This window comes from Myotis lucifugus, unplaced genomic scaffold (genome assembly GCF_000147115.1).
Source record: "Myotis lucifugus unplaced genomic scaffold, Myoluc2.0 scaffold_22, whole genome shotgun sequence".
Taxonomy (NCBI): Eukaryota; Metazoa; Chordata; class Mammalia; order Chiroptera; family Vespertilionidae; genus Myotis; species Myotis lucifugus.
In genome coordinates, this window is record NW_005871070.1 from 3,796,050 (window position 1) to 3,816,503 (window position 20,454).

The 20,454-nt window shown below is 32.0% G+C and overlaps 1 protein-coding gene across 15 annotated transcripts in view; it reads left to right on the top strand.

Annotated features, from left to right (window-relative positions):
* The window catches only part of RALGAPA1 (Ral GTPase activating protein catalytic alpha subunit 1), a 281,001-nt gene that overhangs the window by 103,217 nt on the left and 157,330 nt on the right, over window positions 1-20,454 (top strand). For 11 of the 15 annotated variants that reach the window (XR_002828508.1, XM_023751509.1, XM_023751508.1 and 8 more), the window contains 4 exons: window positions 12,742-14,283; window positions 16,051-16,175; window positions 17,540-17,756; window positions 18,853-19,026. Coding sequence is in view for 14 of the 15 variants with exons in the window: in XM_023751509.1 (XP_023607277.1) it covers window positions 12,742-14,283; window positions 16,051-16,175; window positions 17,540-17,756; window positions 18,853-19,026 (2,058 nt within the window). In the remaining variant the exon portion in view is untranslated. Of the gene's footprint in view, window positions 1-2,952; window positions 3,094-12,741; window positions 14,284-16,050; window positions 16,176-17,539; window positions 17,757-18,852; window positions 19,027-20,454 lie in introns of all 15 variants that reach the window. The other 4 variants (XM_023751514.1, XM_014453314.2, XM_006085832.3 and 1 more) reach the window with 2 other exon arrangements.

Here is a 20,454-nt window from a genome sequence, read left to right on the forward strand (position 1 = left end):
AGAAATGTTAGTGGCTTAACAGAGATTCTCTGACCTAAGCTTTAGATTACTACATCTCAAAATTTCAGTAGTTAATTTATTCTAATTTTCTATACTGGGAGTTGCATGGTTGTGAGGCACTTGCCAGATTTCCAGGTATGCATAAAGACCTGTAGTATAGTAACAAACGTAGTGGTCGGTATTTGAAGAATTCATCCCAGGTCATAACACTGACATACCACTGCAATTATGGAAGACATTCTAAGGGAAATGCCCCATCTTTCAAATTGGTGGTGGAAAAGAGGAACAGAAGAATTATCTAACCCAAGGGAAAAAATAGGAGAAAACATATTATAATTCATTTGTGTAATCAAAAATTTGATTCAGTTTAGTTTTAAAAGATTATCTCTGCAAATCACATCTGATTATAATTGTAGGTGGTATGTGTTAACAAGCAGCACTTCAAGTTGTGCCTTGTGTGTGTCTTTGCTGTAACAAGTTTTACTGAGTGATTATCTTGAAATCAACAGAACAGTTATTTCAGATTGGATTATAAAATTATTGGTCACTTTCACAAAAACAAGAAGCTAGCAGGAAAATATGAGTGGAGCCAGATTCTAACATTTTGTATATGTGTTCCATTTTAAAATACACTTATTTTTAATACAAGCCATACACTGAAGAAAAATTGTTGCCATTGTCTTAATATATTTCTACCTTCCCATGTTTTGCTGCACATAAATTTATCTAAAAACTGCTCTTCAGGAATTATTTATTTTGTCAACATAAATAAAAATTTTTGAAAAATCTATCTTTTTCAGTTATAAACTCTGACATACCTTTAGTTTTGGGTTAATAATTTTTCTGGTTTTCTCCTCTATATGTTCACAACTGAAACTTTTGTTTTTTGAAATGATTATGTTGGGCTGCTCAAATACACGTATTCACTCAGTAAACATTTATTAAGTTCATATGAGCCTGTCTGTAGAGATATAAAGATAAGAGGATATAGTTTTTACATTTGAAAAGGTGGGAGGCTGACACAGGAAACATACAACCCACTAAAAATAAATTGTAAGCTTTGTAAAAGCAGGAGTTCTTGTTTGTTTTGTTCATTGCTTTATTGCTAATAAGTTAATTATGTGGGAGAGTGAGAAAAGATTCACAGATGAAATGCCATTTTGAGTATGAAGGGGTGTCTCAGGAAGAAAAGACCAAGTACAAAGCCATGAACTCACAAAGCCGTGCTGTTGTGAAAGCATGAAATTTTCTGGGAACAGTGTAAAATTCTGTGTGACAGCAGGATGGGAGAAGAGTTGGAGATGAAGTTTCAGTTCTTATTGCAGCTAGTTGCAAAGGCCTGTGTCACAGGCTAAGGAATTTAGGTATCAGTGAACCAAATGTTTTTTACCAAACACGATTTCACTGTATATTATGCAATATTGTTTTTTAAAAGTCCTCTGTACACAACAATACACATAACTACTTATTAAAAAATTTCTAAACTAGTAGTCACGTTAAAAAATGTTTGGGAAATATAAACTTAATTATTAAAAGCTATTCTTTTTTAATATATTTTTATTGATTTCAGGGAGGAAGGGAGAGGGAAAGACAGAAACATCAATGATGAGAGAGAATCATTGATCAGCTGCCTCTTTCACATCCCACACTGGGATCGAACCTACAACCTGGGCATGTGTCCTGACCAGGAATCGAACCGTGACTTCCTGGTTCATAGGTTGATGCTCAACCTAAGCCATGCCGGCTGAGCTAAACTTAATTATTAATTTAGTTTTAAATATAATAAAATTTGCCTTTAGTCTTGTGAACTTGTGACACTCCTTTCAAGACATACAACTACAAATGCAATTTTTAAAATAATCCAGTTTTTAAGTTTTGTTTTTTAAATTTGTTTTTATTAATTTTTAGAGCGAGAGGAAGGGAGAGAAATAGAAACAACGAGAGAGAAACATAGATTAGCTGCCTTCTGCACACGCCCTACTGGGGACGAGCCCAAAACCCAAGTGTGTGCACTGACCGGCAATTGAATTGGTGACCTCCTGGTTAGTGGGTGGACGCTTAACCACTGAAGTACACCAGCTGGGCAGTGCTAAGTTTTTATATACTATGCTTAAGATTTTGAATAAGCACAAACTGTCTACTTTCCTTAGTAATTGATTCTTCATGCTGATTACAAATTCTATATTCTGTAAATGTTTCTATTTAAATTTTTTAAATTGTGGGGGTGGGGGCGTGGGCAAGCTAGAAGAGGTCAATGGGGGAAAAGGGGGACACATATAATACTTTCAACAATAAAGATTCCAAAAATAAATAAAATTGTATTAACTTTCATGTAAATAAGAGATACTGATTTGATTAAGTGTTCTCTTACCAGAAACAAATACTAACCATAAGATTCAATTCTTCAGATTATGAATTACATACAATTTTCTAAAAAAAAATCTGTGAATGTCCTTGACAGTTTATTAGGGAAGTGTATGAAAGCAGGGATTATTTTTCTTGGAATTCAGCTTTATTAAGAAGAATGGCTCAGAATTGCTTCAGATGGCTCAAAGAAAGGCCCAAATATGGTACCCAAAATTTATTTGAACTAATAATACTGAGTTCTTTTCGATGTTTCCATTCAATGAACTTATCAACCCTTGGTTTTGAGAACATAGGGCGTATTAAAGTGTCTGCTGTTTTTTAATGCTATACCATTGTAACTGCTAATAATAAAAAGCGTTTTCCTGCTTTACACCAAAATATTTACATTTGAAAGGTCATATGTGCTCTCTGATTTCTTTTCTTACAGCTTGCCAATATTTGCCGTGCTGAAATGTTTTAATTTAAAATTTCCTTCCTTTGTATCTTTTAGTTTTCTCTGTTGCTGCTTTTTCTGTGACACAAGCCTTTCATTATAGTCACTCTTCTTTTTTCCTTTCCCACTTCTTTCTTTTCCTTTTTTTAAAGCCATGAGAAGCCGATCCATTGGTGAATGTGCTCTGCCATCGGCCTATATACGCAGTGCTAAAAGTGCTCCTGTTCTGATCCATACTTCCAAACCCTTCTTGCCTGATATTGTTCTCACTCCCCTTTCTGATGAGCTTTCAGGTAGTGCCACCTCTGCTAATTTCTGCACCACCTTTTTCACTTTTTAATCCTTCTGCTTTCAAATTTTGCTTAATCAAATAAACTCTTCAAAGTTAATTTCTTTGGGGGAGGTGTGGGAAACTGGGAAAGTGGTTGAGAAATCAACATTTTGAGTTATTTGAACTCTAATGCTATCCTTGCAGTTCATTCTGGAAGTGCTAAGTTTAGTGCTGTGCCAATGTCTAGTATTTTTGGTTGTAAATGGCCAATTTTTTTCTGTTCATGTTTTGATTTTTTTCTTTTTAGATGGTTAAAAGATGTCATAGTATATATTTATGTCATTATAATGTTTCACAAAAGATGACTTGGAAGATAACAGTCAGAGCCTTGACTTTTAATTTTCCATTGTTTTCACTAACACTTTGGTTTATCTTGAATAATGCAGCTCTGTCATCTATAGTAATGGAAGTAAGCAAGGCGAGTTAATATCAAGAAAAGTACATAATCTAAAAGTTGTTTTATAATAAATCTTTGTATTTATATTAGCTTATAATAATATATTGAATTCTAAGAACTCACTCATTTTAAAACCAAACAAAGAAACCATTCTGTGAAGCCTCAGTTTCTAAGGAGCCTTAAAACCCGCTCAACTTTTCAATTCTACCTCATGTTCTTGATCCCCAGTTACTGGTATGGTCTCTTTAATAAGGTTTAATTAATACATAATAAAATGTATAGATCCTGGTTCAGATTAATGAGTTTTGAGAATTGTACACACGTCTGTTAACCATCACCAGAAATAAAATATTGAAAGTTTCCATTCCCCCTATAATTTCTTAGTAACACTAAATCAGTACCCTTCCGATGTACTAGCGCATGCACATGCACACCCCCACACACAACCACTTTAATTTTTATCACCATAGATAAGTTTTTTCTTTTAAAAATAAGTTTTCAATGAATAAAATCATATAATGTCTTGTCTTTTAGAAAGAAGCAAGCCTGTGTTGAATGTAGTTACTATGCAAAATGTGGTAGCTCAAAGAAAGTTACCTGTACATTCTTGGTATTTCCTATCTCTCTTCTTAGGAGTACATTACCACTTATGGTGAGGTTGCTGATTTTGTTTCGGTTTGTTTTTTTAAAACAACCTATCTCCCTTTCAGTTCCTAATGACTGGGCTTATGTGAGGGAAGGTGCATTTTTATTAAGATTTCAGGTGAAGTCCCTTCCACCATCTCTAAAACTGTTAAGATCAGAGGTTTCTCTCAAAACCAAGAGTTAGATAACATGTAGACACACAGACATTCTTGTGTTTGGTATTCTTTGGAAATACTGTCAATGAAAAAACTTAGTATTCACTTAAAAAAAATTTTTGTATTGGCTTTTTCTAAAATGAGAAAATAAAAGTCAATTATCAGATGTAATATATTTGTATTTTCTATTTCAGGATATCTTGATTGGGAAGGTTACTTTAATATATTCTTTATGATATTTCTGAGAGGTATTCAATATTATTTTTGAACCCAAAATATAATTAATTAGAAATAATGAATTTTATGATACAGTTGTGCAGTTTTATTGATGACAATAATAAAATAGAAAATTTGACCTTAGATCTAAATCTGGATGCTCAATAAGTATTTGATGACAAATGAATGTATTTTATCCCAATAAAATTAGGCTACCTGAATTAATTAAGCTATTAGTACAAAAAGTAGTAAGATTGGAAATAAATAAATGGAATACTATGAATTTTAATAACACATATTTTTGTTACATTTGATACTTACCTCCAAATAAAGAATTAGGATATTTTGTCTTTTCAGTGCTCCATGGAAGCACTATACCTTCTTATATAAGTAGCCCTGGTTTTGGTTGCTTATATCAGATTATAATATTTATCCAAATGGCAAATAAAATAATGTTTCTGTTCTTTTAACTAAATTAGATACAAATAAAAGATACTCCCAATTTGTTGTAAACTTCTCTTAGATATATTTTTTGCTTCAAGCTTTGTTTAAATACAGTTAAAGCATTTAATGCAAACCACTTTTGATGTGTTTAGAAAAATAAAATGAGGTTTGACCATTCTTAAATGTCTGCTTGGATTAAATATTCTACTACCATCTTAGAAAAATAAAATGAGGTTTGACCATTAATTCTTAAATGTTTGCTTGGATTAAATATTCTACTACCATCTTAAAACTGTCAGGAAGACTTTTTTCAGAGTCTTAAGGGCTTTACAAAATTTATTGTCTGCAACTTAAGTAATATTTTGGAAAATATGCATGCTAAGTGCTAAAATATTATTAAAACGCTCAAATAAAGATGAGGTTGTTTCCTTTAAAATATTCTAAAGTTGTTTCTTCACCAGGATCAATTCCTGTTTCAGAATTCTTGCTTTGCTGTCAAAACATAATTCAGAAAAATTACCTTTTAATAATTTGATGGGGGGCTGTTTTATGTAGAATGTTTGAAAGGAATTTTCTAAATGGATGCTTTATTTGTTGTTTTCATTTCCCCCATTTGGGATAAAATTCCTTGTATGGTAGTTTTAAAGATTTATATAATAGTGAGACACTATTTACTAAAAATAAATTTTATATCTGATTATGAAAATAATGTTAATTTTAGGAAATATGGATTATATGGGACAGTAAAGGGAATAATATACATAATCCTCCAAACCAGTGTTTTTTTATTGATAACTTGAAAAAAAATTTCCTCCATTTTTTTTGTGTGTGTGTATATATATGTATATATATATAAAGTATAAAAACATAACTAGACTTTGAGTAAAAATCATTTTTCTCTTAGGACTTAAAAGAAGCAAGGAACAAAAAGTAGCAGCAAAAACTCTCCTGAGAACTGACTTGTGAATGAATCCAGCATTTTTGAAACTGATGTGTAAATTGAAAACCTTTTCAAGGAGATGTTAATAGGCATAAAAAGGGTTAAAGATTTATAGTGTACATCAATACATTAAAGGCCCCCAGAAGTCCTATTAAGAAATTGTTTAATTTGATATTTCTCAAACTTAGTTAATCATGGAAAATTTTTCCAGGTACACATATTTTCGTCCTATAACACTAAGTTTTCAGAGGGAACAAATTTGGAAGATATCGAACCAGTGTCATAATTTTAAATATTAGCTTTATGAAAATTGGACAGGATTATTCTAACATAAGCTTACACAGTAGAAATTGGAATTACTGGATTTTTTATTGCTCCTGTGGTTCTTGGAGGCAAATTGAAGCTTAGAGTTTGCTTCTTCAGGTATTAGGTATATTGAGGGGGAGGGAGGGAGGGAGGGAGGGAGGGAGAGAGAGAGAGAGAGAGAGAGAGAGAGAGAGAGAGAGAGAGAGAGAGAGAGAGAGAGAGAGAAGAGAGAGAGAGAGAGAAGAAAATGAAGTTTTATTAACAGTGCTAAATTTAAAGGTAATCACAGTCTTAGATCCTCAACTAAACTATTTTCTTCCAAGGTTTGAATAAATTTTACTTTAAAATAGTTTAATGTACAGAGAAAAATAATAAGGAAAGTGACCTAATACATAAAGAAAAAATGTTTTTCACAATTCTGTATCTTATGAGAGCATATATAATTGAACTCAAATCCTGGGCTCGTCATCTAAGATAGAGAGTTGAGATGTCTGTAACAACTTCACACACACACACACACACACACACACAACAAAAAACAAAACAAAACAAAAAAACAGCAAAACTACTCATAGATAATCACTCTGGCTTTTGGTTAGAGGTAGAATTTTCCAGAACAATATTTACCTGATATTCTTGGATTCTTATGGGGGTAAAAAGAAACTCCTTTTAATTCCCTTCTTTTTATAACACACTAAGATTTAAAAAACCAACCACCAGTTTTCAAAATACCTTATTTTGTCCAACCTTTTTTTCTCCTCTTCTTCTTTTCCTCCAAATATTGGTTAAGATGTCCATTCTGCCTTCACTGTCAGTGTGATGCTATGTGTTTGTTATAGCTTTCTACAGGCTAAACTAGTTAAGTAGCTGAATATCCTTGAAGAGTTTCTTTAGCTCTGGAGACTGGTTCAAGGGCATTGGCACTGTGTCAATGACCTTAATTCTTAACATCTGATGCTGAAAAGTATTTTTTTCCAGGCTCCTGCCTGAGGTTTTGATATTATATGTTGGACATTGCACAAGCATCTGACATCATTTTTTAAAGTTCTGTAAATTAAACTGGTGTTTTGGCAAGCACACTCCCTGTTCTTCCTCTGTACTAATTTCTACTTCTACACGTTTGTTAACCCAGCCTAACGGTCTTTAATTTTCCTGATAAACATATTAGAGAGAAGTCGGAAATCTCAATAATTATTCAAATTAGCTTTTACTATAAAAAACAATACTTTAATGAAAGAAGGGATGTAAAAGAACATAAGCATGTTGTGTACAACTGACTTTGTTTATCCTTTTGCAACTATTATTACTTTCTAATCAAGCAATGTGTGTTTCTCACCCTGAAATAGTTTGCAGACCTACTTTCTTTCAATAAGTTTTCAAAGCTGCTAATTTGTTTGCCATATTTGTTGCTATTAACCCCAGAGTCTAGTCTGTCTAGGCCATATAATATAGACTGCTAATGCTATTAACAATGCTTCATTATTTGAATTGAGCTCTGTAGAGCAAAATATTTTGATCTTTTTGTTTCTATTTTCTGAGTATTAGGAGAAAGAAGATGGTATCTCTCACACCCCATCCTGTTCCTAAATTCTGCCTGATCAGGAAGAGAATTTTTCATCTCTAATCAAACAAGTAGGCCCTTCTTTATACAATCAAAGAACTTTCTTCTTATCATCAATATGTGGTAGTAACATTTCACAGCTTTACTGCCTATAATCTGCTGGTTTAAGCATAATTCTAAGTTAGAAATTTTTTGCTGAAAACTTTTGTGCTGATTTTTTTTTAAGTACATCTCAAGGAAAAATCTGAAGCTAACTTAAACATGACATTATATAACATGTTTATGAACAAATTAAACAGTATACTTTTCTTATCGTAAAAGGTGATCAGTGGTTATTTGCCTGTTTCCAAAATTTAAGAGTCAAGGAAAAAATTATTAGAAGGATAAAAGAACAAAAGATAGTTTAGTGGTTTAAGTTTTAGTGGTCTAAAATGAAAATTAATTAAATGTGGTTTGTTGTTTTTTAGTCATTTCATGATTTCAGTGATGTAGTTAACTGCTTTGAATTACCTACAAACTGAACATCTAGTCTTAAAAAGATGTAGAATTTTTTACTAGCCTCTGTTAGTAAAATTATAAACAGAATGCTCTATAGTTTTTGCTTACCTTGAAGGTACATTACCATTATTACCCAAATAGGCAAAAATTACATAAAGGACATTGTCATTTCCTTTAGGCAGTTCCAGAAAAAAATATTGAGCTTCAGAGTGGCATCAATTTCGGTATAATGTAAATGATATTAATGAATTTAGGAGCTATAAAAATATGTATTATTACTGATAGCTATTATGATTGACTGATAATAGAAATTAACTTTGGTAAAAGGGATTTTGGCACTTGATTCTGTACCTTGTTTTAGAAATTATTAAAAATTTTATTGAGCTCCTACTCTGTGATGAGCTATTTTAAACAATGGGGATATTATTATGTTAATAAAAAATTATAGTGTAAGGAATTATTTATTTTACACATTATGCTTTAATTTACAGCTTATCTTTTGAAATAGCAAAGGTTGTTTTTTTCTGAAGCAGGATATTGTAAAAAAAATTACTTTTTAATTCAGAAAACTTGAATGCTAAACATTTTAAGGCTATCCAGAGATAAAACTGACATTTCCAGTATTTTGTAGGAACCATTTTCTCAGTGTTCAAAAGTATTAGTATTTTTTAGTTTATTAAAAAAACTTTTTTCATATTTTGCTCATTTAGTGCTTATTAACACTTTAGGTTAAATTAATTAAATTTAGAGGCTGTTACTTTTTAAGGTAAAATATAAGCAGTATAATTAGATTATTGTGAAGGCCATTTTTATTTTAACCTGATGCCACCATTATTTTCAGCAATCCAATATAAACTGTCAATTGTTTTCTTCTGTACAATTTAAAAATATTGTATTTGACTAAGTTTTGACTTCTATGATTTTTATCTTTATGGAGATAACTCACTGTGCTGCTTTAATAATATAATTTTTCCAACTTAAAAAAATTAATGAATTATTTCATAAATATATAAATATTATTCAAGAGTATAAAGACATGCACTAATATTTGCCTTCTAATCTCAACTTTCCACTTTCTGTGTAACCTAAAGTAAATCACTTAAATAGCTTTTTTGTCTATAAAATGGGGATAATAACACCTACTTCACAGAGTTGTTATGAGAATCAAATGAGTTAATATATATAAGATTCTTAGAACAATGCGTAGAGTGTAGGAAAGACTATATATGGTTTAGCTATTATTTGGCCTTTTCTCCTTAAAGTTTAATTATTCAGTAAAACCTTGATTTTGTGGACTTCAATTTCACAGACTTCAGATTTAATGGACAAAACTTAACAGTCCATATGTAAAATTAACACCTTGTTAATCTTAAAATGCTTTTAACCAAGATTTGCTTATAATTAAATCAACAAGGTTGTTTTTTTGTTGTTCACTGTTATTTCTAACAAATCATAGTGACTAGGCCATATGTTGGAAAAAACACTGTAACTTTGCCAACATAAATATTATATATCTACAACTATAGTTTACATATTTAAATACAAGAGTCAGTACTTGTAAACAGTGTTTGAATGATTAGCACATGACCACACCGCATCACACCCAGAAATTGGTTCTGTTGGCGCGTGGCATGACTTTCTATAGCAGTTTATGGCGTGCTGGCTTATGTTCCGACATGCGCTAAGCCACACCCCAGCTGTGTGCATTTGTTTACTCGTGGTGACTGGTTGAATGCACACATTTATTAGACCTATTCAGTATGAATTTAAAATTACTGTAATACATATAGAACAGTTTTCTGTGAAATTAAACTTTCATACATACTTAATTTTAATTACATTAATGTGTCTACATAAGTAAAAAAGTTAAACTCACTAATTTGTCAAATTTTTAACATATGCATTCGGAAAACCTACTTTTATATAACGGACTTCAGCTTTAACAGACAACCCCTCGCCAGAATAGTTCGTTATATCAAGGTTTTACTGTGTTTCTTTCAATTTAAGGCTTATTAGAGTCAATTATGCAAGTGCTGACATTGGCTTCCTGTTAGCAATTATTTTCTTTGATTTTATACAATTAGTATTGTCATATGCTGCTGTAAGAACTGTATTTAAAGCTTAAAACTTTCATAAAGTTTTTTGTTTAAATTTAAATTGTTTAACACTGTATTATTGATAGAAAAATATTTTTTTAAAAAGCTCTCAAACTTGCATAAAAGTTTTGGATATTCATATGTGGTTACAAAAGTTTAGGAAAAAACTTAGGCTAAAATAAATGGTTAAATTTTCTAACATGCAAGGGGGAAACTGGGTTTGGGAAGAAATTTCTAAAATCAGAACTTTATAGTAATTTTTACTAGCTTCTTTAGAATGAGATATCAATAAAAGAAACTAAAAATTAAAACTCCTTTTTTTCTGAAGTTCATTTATTTGCTAGTCTCATAACATTAGATTTTAATAAGGCTATGATCTTGATTTTGAATTTGGAGCTGATAAATTTTCAACTATGTAATTCTTAAGAATTTTTGTAGAAAAGTTATATAGTATTTGCCATAAACTTTGCTGAGTCCTATGAGAATATTTTGTGGAAAGAATATTTTGTGCAAGAAAAAAAAAGAATATTTATGCATGTTGAACATAATCTCTGTCCTCTGCACAGAGATTCTTATGATCATTATGAGAGATATAACCAAAATATTTACATCCATCCAGATGCACAAATATGCAATAATAAATAATAAGTATATATGCATAAACGTGAAGATTCTTAGATGTTTTACTTCTCATTTAGAAGAATTTCTAGGGGTGGGGGTCATGAAGAAGAAAGCCAGCATCATTTTAGTATTATATTCTCAACTTAATAATAAAAGAAATTTAACTTTGTAAAATTTGACCTATGTAGGGAGTATAAATGTATATTTTCAGGAATATAGTGGAATCTTGGCATAATACAAATTTCTCTTGACCTGAATTTGGTATAAGGTGGCTCCTTTTGGACATCATACAAAGAGGATGATGTGAATGAAGTAGCAGGAAGACTAGTCTCCTTTCATCCATAGCATGAATCCTGAAAATATTTTGAATTGCTCTCTCCATTTTAAAAATGAGAAAACGGGTCTCAGTCTAAATAAGAAAGCCTAATTCTAGACAGCACCATCAATAAATTACTATGTGATCTTGGACAAGATCTGTCTTACTCTGCATCTGAATTCTCGTTTTGATGTTCAGTTATTGTCCTGTTGCTTATTGCCTTTGTGTTACAAACCTAAAGAGTAGCAACATCTGACTTTTTGACTTCGTCCTTTTTTTTTTTCATTGTATTTTGCTGGCTTCTGAAAAAAAATACTTTAGTTATTTCTAGGTAATGTAAAGGCCATGGTAAATTCAAAGATGTATTTTACTTCTAATATTTCTAATTTGTATATATCTGTACAGTTAAATAGTATTTCATTTTGTTATTTCTGATTTCATAAATATTTTTGAGCCTTTACCATATACTTAGCAATTCAGGCAGCAAAAACAATGTAATAACATGGAACATTAAGCCTGCTTCTCAAACTATGATTATAAATTTGAGAAAGTGGCTTCACTTCTTTAAGCCTCGATTTCCTCAGTGAGAGAGTTAAAGTAGGCAGTCTGTAATATCCACTTTTATTAAAAAATCTGTGATTTTTAAAAAGATGTAAGAAAACAGATAGTTTTTAAGGTTTGATGGTTGTTTAATGGAAAGGGCTAGTGATAGGCAGAGGAGGTTTCTTCCTAGTGGATTAAATGGTGTTTTAGTCAGAAATTTAAAAATACAATTAGTTTTTTTAAAAACAATGTATTGATTTTATTTGATAGGGATGAATAGATGTTAATGCTATAATAAAATTAAATAAAATACTTAACAGATAGTTTCCTGACAAAGAGAAGTTTAGGAGGAGGCTGGAGATTTTCATTTGTAATATATGATCAAACAGATAGGCTAGATTTGCAGAAAAGATGATGACTCTTGCCTGATAAGGAAGAAAACGGGAATTTATGAGGCCCTATAAGACTTTACAATGGTATATTTAGATCAGCTTTCTATGTTAAGATCTAGTTTTTCTGCTTGGAACTTAAGTAGGAAAAACTGAACAGCAGTTTGAATTGCTTGATTTATTGGCACAGCTCTATCTTTAACTGCACTTCCAAATGTTTCATCACCTTACTGTCTCTTTCTATGCATGTTAACATTTTAAAATATATTCTGGTAGTTTTCTAATTCATTGACACTGCTGTATTGGCTTGTGCCCATCATTATTTAAAAACGGATTTGTACTTTTAATAAATTTTCTTTCATTGAGCTTACAAAAATCTCAGAATTTTTTTATTTTTAAGCATATGACTAGGGTATGGTCGAAAGTAATACTTATTTTTCATATTCATATCATTCTACTCTATGTAATATTTCTTTTTTACAGATATTGATGATACTCAAATACTTCCCCGCCCAACTAGAGTCAGACATTTTTCACAAAGTGAAGACACTGGGAATGAAGTTTTTGGTGCATTGAATGAGGAACAGCCACTGCCTCGAAGTAGCAGCACTTCTGACATCTTGGAACCATTCACTGTTGAACGAGCCAAAGGTGCAGTTCCTGTCATTGACAGTTCGTCCCGTCATGCGCCAAGCTTGCAGAGTTCCACAGAGGCTTCTTCAATAACTAGATCCACTGAAAGCCACATCACTGATACTCATAGTAGAGAGTCTTCTCTGGAAGTTGGTGATAGCATATATGACCATCTTTGTCACTTAATAGATCCAGTAGAACTCGCAGATTCAGCTTTTGAACAAATCCAGTACATTGACCTTGAAGGAGATGACGATCTTCTTTCCTCCCTGAAAGAATATTTTAAGGAAAACCAGGAAAATCACAGTAAAAATGAGTTAGGTAAAGATGCAGCTTCTCAGGAAGTGATTATTGCAGTAAATAGGGATGAAAGGTCATCCTTAGATAAATTAGAATACTTAGATCAAGAAAATAAATTAGAAAATATCTCCTCTTTTGTTGGGACTCCTGTAAACATACAGTTTCAAAAAGAACAAAACTCATCTGTCTTCATGAATAATATTTCATCTAACCAATTAGATAGTTTTATGAGAACAAAGACTTCTGAAAAATCTAAGCAACTAAACAGTGATAAACAGTCATCGGAACCTAGTTCAGGTAGCCCTTGTGATAAAGAAAAGAGGAAATATCTATATCGACAAGCAGCCACAGAATTAGATGCTTGTGTAGATATAACACTAGTTGAAAAGGTTATGGATATGCAAATTAATGAAAACAAAACTGTCCCTCATGTTATGCATGCCAAGAAAACCACACTAAAAGCACCTGTTAACCGTAGAATGCCTCATGTTACAAACACTAGCAAGCTTTCTCCAACCAAAAGGAGCTTGTCTGAAACAGTAACTCATAGAGCCAAAATCATGAAAATTGCTACTAAAAAACGAACTAGTGTTCATGTTACTTTTAGACCATCTACTGAGTCAGTTCAGTTTTATAATCCTATGGAAAACAAAGAGGCCCCATGGAAGATGAGACTGCGGAAGCTCGGTGGCTTCAGTAGTAGTAGCAATAGCAACACCAGTAACCCCCCGCATACCGGCTCAAATAGTGTTTCTGAGCTAGTAAAACCTGGTGTGTACAGACCTCTAGATACAATTGGTACAACATCAGTAAGTAGTAAAACAATTAAGGAGGCTGCAGAAATTCCCACCATATTACAAAAGGAAGGAATTGCAAGTAATCAGCTAGGTAGTCGTAGTACTCTTAGGTCATCAAGTCATGATACAGGACTACCGCAGGGCTCCCTGGGTGGCGTTTATAAAACTGTTGTACATGCTCTTTCAAAGCCGAAGGCAAATGTTTCCCCACAGAGGCAGAACAGAATGCCACCAGAGGCTCCACTGAGGGATCTGTACAGTCATGTAATGGGCTATTTTGGAAGGAAAGCTGCAGGTGAGCACTAACAATGTGCAGAGCGCAAAAGGAGAAAGACAGCACCAGTTTGGCTTAATGCAACTGAAGCAAGCTATAAGCAATCAAAAAGCTTTGGGATGGTCACTGCTTTCTCTCTGTTTGGTTATGCATGCGCCTTTTCCCAGCTATATTTTTCCCAGCATAAAATGTTTATTTAAATTACTAATTTCCCTTATAAGGCATTTAGTTAAACCTCTTTGCTGCTGAACAAGATAAGAAAAAGGAAGATATAGGAAAATTTCAATAACCTTTCAAAGGTTATCTAAATAAAATATTTTTTTGAGTGTTTACTACATGAGCCTTGAAATTAAGTTTTCTGAGGAGCTAGAATACTTTCACCCCTATAGTTTATATTTAAAAGGGCACTAGCTATATCATTGAGTTCATTTATTTTTATTGCTTATATTTTTTTCTTGGTAGAATGTTACTTTGACATTTGTAACATAATGGAAATCAAGGTCCTACAATCAGCACCAACATTTTTAGTTAACTGTAATTGAAGAGGAAATTATTTCTTAAATCTAAAAGTGTATATAGTTATTTCTTATTTAAGTGATTTCCAAACAAGCTATAGACTATTTAGTTTTGCATTCATTTGTATAGAATGCAAATTATGTCCTTGAAACACTTATTGTTACTTTCTCTTTTCTGAGATTTTAGATGTGCATAAAGGTTTCATGATAACCAATCATGATTTAAATATGGAACCTCTATGGACAGATTTAAAAAAGCGAGATTGTGATAACTATTTTGTCTTGATTCAAATTTAAAATAACTTCACATATATAGAAAATTAACTTTCAGCAGTAAGGTAGGTTTTGATTTTATTTGTTTAACATGGTTTTGTTAGCATGATTAACAATGAATGCAACTTGCATTGAGCCATTAATGCCACTTGAGGGCAGTATTTGACAGCTTAGCAAAGCCTGGCCATTACTATAAAGATAATGGTATTTCACAATTAGCTCCTGATCAGTGTATTTTCTTAACCTGAAATGCTTTGTAGTTAATTAGGAATATAACAAGTGCTGATTTTCTTTTAATTGAAGAGAAATCAACTTTTTAATGGCATAATAGTGAAATATCTTATTTTCTGTAATTTAAATTCCCAAGTTTAACACTTTCTTGGTAATGTTAATCAGAATGTAGACATTAAAAAATCAAGATAACAAAAAATATCAAGAAAATTATTTTGGGCTTTTCTTTTTACAGAAAAACCTTTGTGAAAATACCTTTTATTAAAGCAATAAAATTAGATTTTGTAGTGAATAGAAGCAACATGTCAAAATCATAGAATTTTTATTTATAAATATCTAAATTTAAATGCATTTATGTCCCACTGAGATTTGCATAGATTCAAGGGATATATTTATTGCAAATATTCTTTTGGAAAAAAGGGAAATTATAAATTAAGACTAAATAGAAGTATAGAGGCAGAAAGAAAGATAAATATACCAGTTTCTTTATAATCAATATTAACCTAACTCCAACTAGTGCTTATCTATAAGCTTTCTTGCTATTTAAGGTTATACTGAAGATTGACTAACATCTGCTTAGTTAAAGTAAATATCAATTTACTAATTCTTAAAATTAAATCTAAAGGGAGAGAAATTATTTATAAATGCATGTTTGGCAAATAATTGATATGGCATAGGTAATTTGTTTTGAGTTGTTCTTGTTTGTTTCAAATTTAGAAAATGCGGTTAAGTCTTTCCTCACTATATATAGTTATTTATTTATTTTTAGTCAATAAAGAGGATATGAGCCCAAAACTGCCTCCTCTTAATAGTGATATTGGCAGCAGCAATGCTAATGTTCCTGATCTGATGGATGAGTTTATAGCAGAACGACTTCGAAGTGGTAATGCCTCAGTAAGTATTATTTTATTTTATATATCTGGTTTTAGAGAGGAAGGTAGAGAAACTAAAAGATGTATAACTATGTTCATCTATATATAATATATGGAAATTTTTATTCAAAACAGCCTTCCCCCCAAATTTAACCTTTTTTAATTAAACATTTTAAATTATATTTTCATATTTTATTCAAAGAATAAAACAAGCAGGCATATAGTTTTGACCAGAGTAAAACAGGTGTTTGCTCAACTACTTAACTATAAACTACTGCCTTCTTAATCCTCCCTCTATTTGCTCATAGGTTACCCTGATACCGTTGCCAGCCCTTAGCAGAAAAGATAACAGTGGAGGTCTTCTGGCCAAACTCCCATAACATTGATAGCATAAATTTCTCAGTCATTACAGATAACTTTGAAATAGATTTAAAAGTTATCTTTGTTTTGAGTATTAGAATTATGGCAAAATGAAAATAGAAGCAATTTTATCCCTAATAATGCTTAATTGTTAAGGAAAGATAAATATGTGTGGAATTGCCTTTTAGAATGGTCATAGTCCAGTCCTGGCTGGTTTGGCTCAGTGGATAGAGTGCTGGCCTGTGGACTGAAGGGTCCCAGGTTCGATTTTGGTCAAGGACATGTACCTTAGTTGCAGGCTCAATCGCTGGCCCCTCAGTTCAGTCGATGTGTCTCTCTCACATCAGTGTTTCTCTCTCCACCTCCCTTCTACTTTCTCTAAAAATCAATGGAAAAAATATCCTTAGGTGAAAATTAACAACAACAACAAAAAGAATGGTCATATTACATTTGGGTTTCAACTTTTCTTTTTAACTAATTAATTTTATTTCATCACCATTTATACCCTCTATACCCTCTTTCATCAACTCAACTTGTCTTTAATGAAAGTCTGCAGGACCATTACATTTCCCACCCTTATTTTTTTTCTTGAGTGGGGAAAAAATTATAGGATCATTATAGAATAACATCTTTATAGCATCATTATAGAATGACATCATTGTAGAGTGGCATTCTTTCCTCCTTTCACTATCTCTTATTGCTTCTTCTTTTTCCATTTGAATATTTTCCTCTTTCTACTCTCTTAACTTATATTTACTTTATGGATACTTTTGAGGCTTAAGAGTATTAGGCCCAGTACCATCTGATATTTGGGTCTTTGCTTTAGGCGGACTAATAGTTTCAGGTTCCAGCTCCCAGCTCCATACAGTTAATATAGATTGTACCATTAGTATGTTTTTCCCCTCCTGTTTCAGGCCCTAATTCACAACATTTATTGTGATAATTGTCTCAGGAATGAAAGATTTCAGATTTTCAGTGAGAATTTAAGAGCTTTTTTAAAATGGTAAATGTTTCTTAAATTTTTAGACTATGACAAGAAGAGGAAGTAGTCCAGGCAGCCTCGAAATTCCCAAAGACCTCCCTGATATTCTAAACAAGCAGAACCAAATGCGCCCTATTGATGACCCAGGTGTACCCTCAGAATGGACTTCTCCTGCCAGTGCAGGGAGCAGTGATCTTATCAGCTCAGATAGTCATTCGGATTCTTTCAGTGCTTTCCAATATGATGGACGAAAATTTGACAGCAAGTATCTTTTTCTATTTGAGCATTATTATTTTTTTGTTGACTGTTTTCTGTTTGAGATTGAGTTATGAATCACATGACCATCACCTTCCTCTCTAGTATTACGTAGGGGATTTCTACATATTTTGATTTCATTTTTTAGTGAAATTCCAAAGGAATTTTTAGGGAATCATTTTCAAGTTGGGGCCATTTTATTTTGGCAGACTAAAGACATTTTAAAAGACAAAATATACTGTCCTTTTATAAAATGAATGATTTAAAGACCAAAAATGTAGGAAGGAAAAAAAATTAGTATGGACTTGATATTAGAATAAAGGTCAGATAGTCATGATTATGAGTTGTTACTACTTTATATACTCATATTTGGGAACCTAATTATGTTCAGTGCTTCAGTATGTTCAGTATAGTTATGTTTATTGCTACACTATTGAGAATGTTTCTTGAATAATTCATGTTAAAATGACATCAGTGATATTATTTGGTATTATATCACTACCATATATCTTTTCTACTGTAAATTCTGTATTACACTTGGCAGTCAGTGAAGGGCACCAAAATTTTAAAAAAGGAAGTCAAAACCTTGGGAACCAAGTTTGTGAAGAGCTGAGAGATACATTGGAGAGTTACATGTTTGCCACCCTTATGGATATATACTGCTCTTACCTCAGACTGGAAATATGATTTAAAAGAAAAATGATTTTTATCATCCACATATGTGTTATTTTTACTATATATATATGTGTGTGTATACACACACACACACACACACACACACACACTAAAGATTATAAAGTACTTTAAGAGCAGTAAGTGTATTACTATCAGAAACATGGGTAAGAATAGTGATGATACATGTCTGGGTGTCTTTTAACATTGTTGTTTGTTAATAATTATCTATGAGAACTTTTAAAAAATTTTTCTAATTGTAAACTTCCAAGTATTAACATTATTTACACTTGTGTGAGTGGTATATAAATAGAATAGATTTAGGGAGAATGTCAATGTTTAATTATTTTGCTGAAGTAGCTGTGTCTCTTGTAGATATTTTTGTTTTGTGATTGGGACTTTTATGTACTAGCATTTCTTTTTCCTATAGATTTTGGCTTTGGAGCTGATACTGGGATTGCATCATCTGATGTGGATTCAGGTTCTGGTCACCATCAGAGTACTGAAGAGCAAGAAGTGGCTAGTCTAACCACGCTTCACATAGATTCTGAAACAAGCAGTCTTAATCAACAAGCTTTCTCTGCTGAAGTTGCAACGGTTACTGGTAAAGTTACTCAAGGGAATGTATTTCTTAAATGCATTTTTTAAATCCACCAAAGAACCTGTTTAGAATTTAATTTTGATAGATTTTAAGTATTACTTATAACTATTTAAGTATTATTATTATTTTGTTGTGGTTTATAATCCTCACCCGAGGATATTTTTCCATTGATTTTTTTTAGGGAGAGTAGAAGAGAGAGGGAAAGACAGAAACATCGATGTGAGAGAAACACATCAATTGGTTGCCTTGTGCACCAGTTCTGACCAGGGCCCGGGCCGGGGAGGAACCTGCAATCAAGGTATGTGCCCTTGACCGGAATCGAACCCAGGACCCTTTGGTCCGCAGGCTGACACTCTATCCACTGAGCCAAACCGGGTAGGGCTAAGTATTTTTTTTTCACTCACCTTTATGTAATAATAGAGAAAAAAATAAATGAGAGTTTTTTGACCTAGAATCCACATGCATAAGCTTCAGGGGATTCTGTGAACTCCTAGTATTGTATGTGAAATTTTGTGTATGTTGACATTAGAGCATTTTCTGCAGCAATTTTTAAATAGATAACAAACAAACAAAAGTTAAGAATTACTGCACTCTACCTTTTTCATTGTCTTTCAGAATCATCCTAGATTTTTATAAATTTCTTTGGCAAGTATTATAAAAAATGTAAAGCGTACTGGCTATTGAGCTTATTTTTCAATATACTAATATTCTATGTTCATACAGTAAATAATTATATTCAGCAACTTTTCATGTTATGTATTCATTCATTGAATATTCTGTGGAATTGTACTCAAGAAAAAGGAATTAAATGTTAATATATGAAAACCATAACTCTCAAAAACATGCTAAATGAGAGAAGTCAAATACAAAAGCCTACATACCATACTTTATTATTCCCATCTATAGTAAATTCTAGAAAAGACAAAACTGTAGTGACAAAGCAGATCAGTTATAACTTGGTTAGGGAAGGGGATCAACTGGAAATAGGCATAAGAAAGCTTTTAATGGTGATCTGTTATATATTTTTATTGTGTTGAATATAGGACTATATACAGTTGCCAATTTTATATAATTATACACTTAAAATGTGTGGGGGGAAAAAAGTAAGATTTTAGATTTTACTGTGACACACATTTTAATATTATCAAAACTAAATTTTTGGACAGTGTAGAGAGATTATTGAACCTTGAAAAGATTGGAATTTCAAAGTAGAAATAATAAAATGCCTGAGAAGTTTGCTCAGTAGTTTAGAGATCTCCTGATAACCATCCCAGCTTGTGACTCAGAATCCCACCATATGTGCCTCTGTCTTAATCTGGAGGCGAGTTACTTTTTTGAAGGTAAGAAAAGTTTCTAAACATCTTGCTCTGAGTGAACTAGAGATGTTTACCATATAAGCCATATTCTAGTTTTCTTTAAGCTATTTATCAG